The sequence below is a fragment of the Triticum dicoccoides genome, chromosome 2B (assembly GCF_002162155.2).
Source record: "Triticum dicoccoides isolate Atlit2015 ecotype Zavitan chromosome 2B, WEW_v2.0, whole genome shotgun sequence".
NCBI classification, from domain to species: domain Eukaryota; kingdom Viridiplantae; phylum Streptophyta; class Magnoliopsida; order Poales; family Poaceae; genus Triticum; species Triticum dicoccoides.
Window position 1 is genome coordinate 967,927 of NC_041383.1, and position 8,942 is coordinate 976,868.

The 8,942-nt window shown below is 39.9% G+C and overlaps 1 protein-coding gene across 3 annotated transcripts in view; it reads left to right on the forward strand.

Annotated features, from left to right (window-relative positions):
* The window catches only part of LOC119361624 (polycomb group protein EMF2B-like), a 13,601-nt gene extending 7,426 nt beyond the window's left edge, over window positions 1-6,175 (forward strand). For 2 of the 3 annotated variants that reach the window (XM_037626751.1, XM_037626750.1), the window contains exons 12-23: window positions 204-265; window positions 1,378-1,430; window positions 1,728-1,781; window positions 1,866-1,925; window positions 2,304-2,353; window positions 2,425-2,660; window positions 3,461-3,536; window positions 3,647-3,695; window positions 4,474-4,557; window positions 4,712-4,791; window positions 5,432-5,521; window positions 5,612-6,175. In XM_037626751.1, coding sequence (XP_037482648.1) covers window positions 204-265; window positions 1,378-1,430; window positions 1,728-1,781; window positions 1,866-1,925; window positions 2,304-2,353; window positions 2,425-2,660; window positions 3,461-3,536; window positions 3,647-3,695; window positions 4,474-4,557; window positions 4,712-4,791; window positions 5,432-5,521; window positions 5,612-5,735 — 1,018 coding nt within the window. In that variant the 3' untranslated portion in view covers window positions 5,736-6,175. The remainder of the gene's footprint in view (window positions 1-203; window positions 266-1,377; window positions 1,431-1,727; window positions 1,782-1,865; window positions 1,926-2,303; window positions 2,354-2,424; window positions 2,661-3,460; window positions 3,537-3,646; window positions 3,696-4,473; window positions 4,558-4,711; window positions 4,792-5,431; window positions 5,522-5,611) is intronic. The other variant, XM_037626752.1, reaches the window with a different exon arrangement.
* The last annotated feature ends 2,767 nt before the right edge of the window (window positions 6,176-8,942 follow it).

An 8,942-nucleotide genomic window follows, 5' to 3' on the forward strand; every position in this document is an offset into this window, starting at 1 on the left:
GGTGCGGTACATACTACATAGCCTTGAGCGCAGGCACAAGTGAGAAGTCAGCATATCCTGGAACCTGGTTGGGCGTACCCATGGGTTACACCAGGCCTAGTTGTCACATGTTTGCACCTTGCTTGAGTAGTTGGGTTCCATTTTTTGTCAAATACACTTCAACTTTTATATACCAAATTTCACTGTAAATGTTGTTTCTACAGGTTACGAACAGGCAATGTGCTCTTTAACTACAAGTACTACAAAAATTTGTACAAAAGGGAAGGTTTGTTCTCTCTCTCTCTCTCTCTCTCTCTATCTCCGCCTTGGTCTCTTTTCAGTGTCACTTGTTTGCATCATGTATTGCCATCTGTCCCATGTCCAATGCTTTTCCCATATCCACTTTTTGTATCTTTGTTTGGATGGAAACTAGTGACTTTTCTTTGTATCCATGTTGTGTATGTGGGTAAGGATATTTTAGTTGTGACTTGTGGTTTGGTTGGGGAACAAATTAGGCTGGGAGGAGATGAACAACAGGCGCTGAGAGAGGGCGAATAGCAGAAACTAAGATATAAAGGCAGGGACAAAATAAAAATGTAAAGAGTTGAGTGTGTGTTTTCTTGCTTAGCTTCAAAAGAGCTTCAATTCAACCGAAGGCTAAGAAATTAGGACTCTGTATTCTAAGTCTAAACTTAACCAATCTGACTTTGGTATCATGAGTTTGTTTGATCTGACTAAAGTGTTGATACCTATTTTGCATGGAATATTTAAGAACCGCCTTTGCCATAGCAAACTCCACATTGACTCAAGAACCTGAAGTAGTACCAGCATTGTGGCAACTTTTTGATTTATGCTACTAAGTTTGTATTGTGTCAAAATACTACCTCCGTCCCAAAGTAAGTGTCTCAACTTTAGTACAACTTTGTACTGAAGTTAGTACAAGGTTGAGACACTTATTTTGAGACAGAGGGAGTATTTGTGATGTGATAATATCCCCGAAGAACTGCAAGACAAGATAGCTTACTTTGGTATCCATTATGTACATGTTTGTGTGTATTCATATACAAGAAAGTAAACTACTAGACAGTTTATGCTGTTAAATTTCTGTTTTACACATGGTGCTGAAGTTGAAGTCGTCATTTCATTACCAATTTTAGTGATTTTGCTGCGGAAGTATGCTTTTTGAAGCTAAAGGAAAACGTCGTAGAAAATATATTTTTTGGCAAGAAATCTCTAGTTTGTTGTGCGTCTTTCTGACATCAAGCTGCATCTGATTTGTCATATGTTGGTGCTTTCTTTGACTGCTGTTCATGGTCAAGATCCAGAATGTTGTTTCCTGTTTTACCTGTTTTTTGCTACAAGTTATTTCTTATTGATACATTTATTCCTTCTTACCAGTTACAGAAGACTTTACTTGCTCTTTTTGCTTGGTACCATGTGGAAGCTTCAAGGTAAAATCTGAAGCAAGATTCATTTTGTTTAGCTTATGTCATATACCCATATGTCTCCAGTTGCTGCTAAGTGACGGTTCTAAAGATTATCTCACTTGCTACATTTATGAGTAAAGAAAATATTTTCTTGTTGTTTTGCACCATGACAGTGATGTTTATCTTTCTACTCAGGAAATTCTGCTTTTGTTTTCTTTCTCCATAGTTCCACTTCATCTTTTTGTTAAAATCAATAGCCTTTTACTTTTCGTTGTGATACTAGAGCCATATCTCTTATTGTGATTTTTATTGTGATACTAGGGTCTGGAATGTCATTTAACCTCGTCACATGACCTATTCCGCTTCGAGTTCTGGGTTCGTTATCCTCTGAAATCTCCATTGCAAAATCCTTTTCAGTCGCACTGTTTGATAATTAGCTCTTTTTTCTTATCGACACAGGTATCTAAAGAGTACCAAGCTGTTAATGTTAGTCTGAAGATTGCTGCCAGGAGAGAAGAGGTAAGTTGTGATAAAGGATGTTGGATGCACTCACCATCCATTAACTGAGAAGCAAAATGATGTTGGTATATTTGGAAACATTGTCGCTGAATTCAGTACTTTAGTAGTGTTTCAAGTATAACATTCGTATGGATGTTACACTAATACACTCTCAATATTGGTCCTAGCTTTGTTTTGCTTTCTTTGAATCCAAAATTCAAGGCTACACCCAATTGGCCCAATTTGGGTGCACCCTTGCCTTTTAAGTTAGCTGGGATCGGTTAGGATCCTGACCCACATGATCTGGGCATAATTTTGACATGCCTGGCTTTAAAGCTCCATTTTCATAAAAAAATACTGCTTTAAATTGGGAAAGCTAATTCTCTCTTTATTTCCCAGCTTCTGACTGTTGCAGGAAATGATCCAGGCAGTAGAGTATTTTTCTACCGGTGCGCTCATACTCCATTACTTTCAACAATTCTAAATTCTCTGCCCAGTTTTCCTAACTTTGTTCTGTCAGATCATCAAGGTTTAAAAGGTGTAAAATATCAGAAACGACAACTGAGAAGACGAAGGATGTATATCCACATATCACGGAATTAGGATCACCTGGAATGACCATGCCTGTGGACCAAGATATTGTGGAACCAAGATCACCACGAAATACAGTTCCTCCACCTGCAGAAATGACTGAATCAGGATCATCGAAAGATGCCCAGGACGGGTCTGTGGTGGATTATGTCCCAAAGGAAAATGGTACGTTTCACATATAATGGGCTCTTGGTATATTGAACAAACTACATCCAAGTGGAAACACTAATAGTATCTCTGATCTATTATCCAGTATTCAGTCGGTTGAAATGTTTCACATTTCTTATCATGTTTGATGCTTGTTCCTTGAGAAAACAAATTATATGCTATCGAATGTTGTCAGGGTCCTCAGTTTGTCACCAATTAAGCCTGTTATTTCAGTGCACCCATCTCTAAAACCTTGCCCTTATTTGCCACTATCGTCAGCCCTGTTTCACCAACCCTCAAAATATTGTCTAAGTTTTGTGTTGGACTTGCTGTCGAGTATCCTGTCAGATTGCAGACCCAAATGCGAGTTCTTCTCCCACGCCCCATCCTAATCCCAAACCAACCTCCAAACAGTTTTCTAAACACTTCCTGCACTGCAGCATGCTAGGAACCCTAGAAGGTTCAGCAATGTCAACCTTTACCTCAGTGTTGATTGTGGTCGATATGGTCTCCTGACTAGCTTTTTTTAGCAAAGTCTCCTGACTAGCTACTGTCTGGTGTCTTGTGAACTGGTTAATTGTAGATTTGTCATTATAATTCTGCTAGCATGCAGAGGAAAACCTACAATATTGCCTGGATTTCTGTTTTTCTTGTGCTCTGGCACTCCCTAGTGTCAGGGTGTCCTGTCCACATTTTACTCTCTTTTCCTTGTTCTGGTGGATAACCGATTCGTATATTGCCTGAAATCTGTTGCATATATTGTTCCTGATGTTGCCCATAATTTTCGCGGATTTTCCTGATGTATTCTATATTTTCAGGGATCAATGTACCAGAACGAACAGCTCTACAGTCTGATAGGGCAAGGAAGCTCCCGGTTGATCTAGATGACCCCAGGTATTCTGCTTATGTTCTTGATATGCTGTTACCATTGAATTGTTCCTTGGGGCTCTTCTGATTGAAGCTGTTCAACTAACTTGTTTGTTTGTGCTTATACCATCTGACAGTCTTGCGCTGCTGAAAAAACGCGAGTTCTTCCATTCTCAGAAGGCACAGGTGAATGAAATCACGCAACACTCAGTTATCTTTTTGTGTATGCTTGTTTTAAATTGGACTTTCACTTCTCTGGTCGCATGTACCTATTGAAGCGGACGTACATGCATATTTATGTCTGCAGTGTAACACCTGCGCATATGGAGGATATTTAAACAATTTATTTGCACTTCATTTTATGACTGCCTGATGCTGCTTCAGGTGTATATCGCATATGGGGAAACTATAGTTGAACCTTTGTGTCTATAATTTCATCTCTATTTTCTGCATATTGAGTTCAGTCACTAGCAGAGGTTGGTGGAAAGTATTCCCTCTGTAAACTAAAGTGACCTAGTGACCTAAAACGTCTAATATTATTTTACAGAGGGAGTAGTAGTTATTGTCCCCCTTACTGTTCTATTTAAGTGAATTAAGTAGAAGACAAAATAATCGTTTGATTGTCCTCCAAGAAAGTTCTCCATGCTACCATGGTGACTAAGTGAGAGCATTGTAGCTGCGCAATGTGCATTAGGCGTGGTTATATCGTTTACATCTAGAAGCATATGAGTGTTCTGTTGATACTACATTTTTACTAGTGACTTGTAGATCTATCAGTTTAATGGCCAACACTGGTGTAATGGCCAACACTGGTGTTTCTAGATGAAGCATGACAATATTAAATTTTCCAATGTTCTTTTTATGAAAACTTGCTGATGTCAGTTTATACAAATGTACTCACTTGTATTGTGATTTTGTGCCCTGCAACTGAAATTTAGCTTGTCTGTGGCTTTACATTTTCTAGAGAATGGAGCTGGACGTACTTTACTCGGATCATGACAGCGAAGACGAACTTGATCATGACATCGCTGACTTCGAAGATAGGACGGTAAGATGTTGTAATCCTCTTGCTCTGCTCATGCAGAAACTTGGAACATTCTGATTATTTTCTAGAGAATGCTTCCACATTCACCTGAGCTCAGTCGATTCCTTTATAAAATATTTGATTCTGATTATTTTAACTTTGCTGAGTACATATGCAGCTGCTTGGTGGTTTTTCTGATGTTGCGAAAGAGGAGAAGCATATCATGCATATGTGGAATTCGTTTAAGCGGAGACAGAGGTCAGGCCTATCCCCAGCATTTCCTTCTTAGTTCTATCACCGTACATAGGAGAAATTTGACTTGCAGCAACTATTTATTATTTTCGGTGGTACACAGCTTGGGCTGTGGCAAACCGATTCTAGTAGTTTTTACTCGTTAGTCATGTTTTAATCATTATTATTCCTATAAACTCTGTGATGAGAAAAACATAGTTTAGAAGAACCAAATTTTTGCTTAGTTTTGCCTGCTGAATCTGATATATATCTGAAGCAGTATTACTTCTATGATCATAAACTTTGAAGTAATAGCTCATATTAAAGTATTATTAATGGGATACTTAGTTATACCATCTGTCACTGAAATTTCTTTAACAAGGACTTAGAGCACTGCTCTCACAATTTTACTAAAACTAGATGGCACAGAAGGCCCCAAGATGTCCAGATGATGAATACTTACGCTTGTAAAGTTTGAATTATGATATCTGTTGCATTCTCTTCATAGCAAACAGGTGCTGAAACTAATAGTCGTGCTCCACCCTGCTTGATTACATTTTTTGTTTGGTAGATAAGAGCCCGTGGAACTAATAAATGTGGTACATCCTGTTTGCTTGCATCCCTGAGGTACACGTTCCATTTCTCACATCGAAAAGGTTAACTGCAGGATATTAGCCGATGGTCATGTACCTTGGGCTTGCGAGGCGTTCACCCATCAGCATGGACAGGAACTTGTGCAGAACCCTAGACTGCGATGGTAAACGACCGGTTTAGAGAGCTGCAGCTGTGAATGCCTCACACAGCATACCCATGGCCTGATCTATAATTTCACATGCTGGATGAACAGGTGCTGGCGGGTCCTTATGATCAAGCTCTGGAACCATGGCCTGCTGAACGGCCGCACCATGAACATCTGCAACAAACATCTTGAGGTCTTGGAAAGCCAACGCGCCGACCCCAAGCAATCTTGACTTGGCAGGAAACATTGGGCAGGTTGAGCAGGGCCAGTCCTCGGTTCCCGCCGACGGTCCAGGCGCCAATGCTTGTGGCGTGGTGAGGCGACATGGCACACTTTTGATTTCTGGCATCCTCGTCGAGGCTCGCAGAGCTACACCCGAGGGCATGATGATCTCTTACATTGGGGATTAAAAAAATTGGGTTGGCCGAATCGGCAAATGTTGTTGTTGTTGTTGTTCTATTTGGATTATTATTTTCATTTCTTATTGATTTGTTTCATGCATTGCTTGAAACACCTATTAACATTGGGAACACAAAAAGTTGGGGGGTCTGTTGTAGTTGGGGCGGGTGTACGGAACACCCAAAAGATTGGTGATATCTGTTGTAGCAGGGGGTCAGACCATATAGAAATGTTGTGCAAATTAATGGATACATTTTGTGTGACTAGGGTTGATCTCGAGCCGAGTTACGGGTGGGGGTGTAATGTCATGTGGTTCCGCATAGGTTGCATTTCAGAATTGTGTTCCGTTTGTGATATAGAAGTTTCAGATAATATCCCCTGAGATAGTTACATCTTGCAACGCGATTTGTTTCGTTGAATAAGGATGAAACCAAATGGAAATTCAAGCCAAAAGATTGGGGCGGGGTCATGTAATGTTTCGGAATTGTGTTCCATTTGTGATATAGACGTTTTGGATAATATTCCCCCGCAACGTGTGGTGTTCTGTTAAATAATATGATCTGCCCCAAGGTTTCATGAACCCTAAATAACGGTCTGTGGTACGGCGACACGCGTCACGAGCTTCTGATCCCACTAATCATGTCCGATTAGTCCAGCTAGGATCTAACCCAATCATGGAGGCGAACATGGGAGTGGTGCTAGTGCCAATGCACAACACATTGCATTGCCCAAGTCAAAACACCACCCCACCCAACCCAACCCAAGTGTTGAGCTAAGTGCAGAGCCAGTCCTGATGATCTCATTATGACAAGTTCTTCCTGTCGGCCTGATTGATTGTATTCTATATACTAATGTAACATGTACTAATGCCCCCATCCCCTGCACAAGTCAACGGATGGCAATGGCTTTTTAAAAAATGCTTCTTACAATGTGTCCACATCTACTGACTGCTGCTCCAGCAATGATAGTTGAAAAGTTAATTGTTGGGATGTTTAGCATCATCTACAAGATAGTCCCAACTATGTGAAGTTCAAAAAGGAATTCAAAGTGTTTCAAACATAAGGGAAGATAGTCCCAATCTTTGACATTTCTCTTATGGTATATATATATGCTGATCAATTACTGAATATGAGCATGTTGTATCACCCGCGGGCTATTACGCGGTCGCGGTGACGGAGCTGGGAGTGCATGGCAAGCAAGGAGGAGGAGAAGGTGATGTGAGATAAATGATAATCATGAGCAAATTGCAGGGCTCATAAGTTGGCCATTGGAGTTTTGTTTGACGCAGCTGAAGAGCAAAGAAGGTGCCGTAGAAGCAGCTGCCTACTGCTTGAATGGGCACAAGGACTTTGTGTGGATGCACATATCTCTTCCTGATTTGTTTGGGCACAAATCATGCTGCTGCCAAACTGTCCATGACAATTGACATCATGGAAGGTGGTAGACATGTCCACTACAACATACATACATACTAGCCACTCTAGCTAGCTAGCTACCCTCAACTATACATAAAAGAAAATTCATACCCAAGAAAACAAAAAAATAATATTATGATGAGAATCTATCTTGTGATCATCAAGGCCTCCATTAATGAGATCATGCCAAAATTCCATTTCAGGGAAGAGAGAGAGAGAGGTTAGTTAGAGAGAGAGGGTGGTTAGTTAGAGAGAGAGAGAGAGAGATCTTTGGGGGAGTGTGGAGCAGTTGCTTACACCATCTCCACTACTAGGCTACTACTGCTGCTGCTGCCTACTGCTACCAGTACACACCACACACACACACACACCACCAGCAGCAGCAAGCAGCTGCAAGCACACATAAAGTAGTGGCATAGCTAGCTGCAACTTACAGGAAAGGCAACAGCCGTATGTAGCTGCCTGTTTTTAATACACAAGCAAGCCATCCAACCTCTGACTATTGAGCAACAACTTCTTCTTTTTTCTTTTTTCTCCTTTCTTTAAGGCTCTGTTTAACAGGCCAATCAAGCATCAATCACTTCTCATCAACATGTTGTGTGTGGAGTGTCCATGATTCTGCTGATTAAAGGGAATTGTGGAGGCAGTTGTACTTAACACTAACACTTCACCTAGAGTGAACTCTGGAAGGAAGGGCAATTTCCTCTTAATATGCAGCAATTTATAATTTTCACAATAAAGAGAATGATGGTGTCTCTAATTTCCTCTTAATGTGCGGTAATTTATAATTTTGATGTCACTTTCCAACCATTACTTATTAGATCCGTAGGCATTTAAATGATACCAGCGGAAATTAAACTTAGTCGACAAAATAGTTCTTCCGGTAACGTGGCTAGGATCTGTATAGCGCGTGGTGAAGCTAAGTACGCGGTATTTGGCATGGCGGAAATATGGAAAGGGAAAACATAAAGTGAAGCAACAAATAAAGTGAAAAGGAAGTAAAGGCAAATAATCATTTTTAAATATTTTTTCATGTTCGGCACTTTAACCCGATATTTTGGAAATTAAGTAAGGAGTTGGCATAAAAGGAGTACAAGCATGTGTCCTGTTTTTTTCTGAATAGGACTATCTCTTTTGAAGCTTAAAATCACTTCGTTTTCACTTCAAGTCTCCGTCAAGACTTCTCGCCTTTATTTCCCCTAATCTCTATTTGCTAATTTCATGCTAGCCAACCACTGAATTCACATGCTGATTACATGGTGGTTGTACTTCAAGGATGAAAATAATGGCTTCAACCACTGAAAGATCGAAACAGAACAAAAGCTACATGAAGTCCTTTCTTTTAATAAAACAAGCAAAAACAATACTTTGAAATCCTACATAGTTGTGGAAAAACTACACATGTACATATAGATGTGTAGCATGTACAATGTAATTTTTTCATAGATACAACTTTTCAGTTGTGGTGTACAGACAAAAAAGGTCAAATATGTGCATCAAAACAGAGTTGCTTTTTGCAGCCCACAAATTTATATTTTTGTCTAGCTTATATATATAACAAATTTATAAATATCAGTGGAAATTGTTTTAATCTTTTTCTTGAAACTTACACATATGTCCCCCCC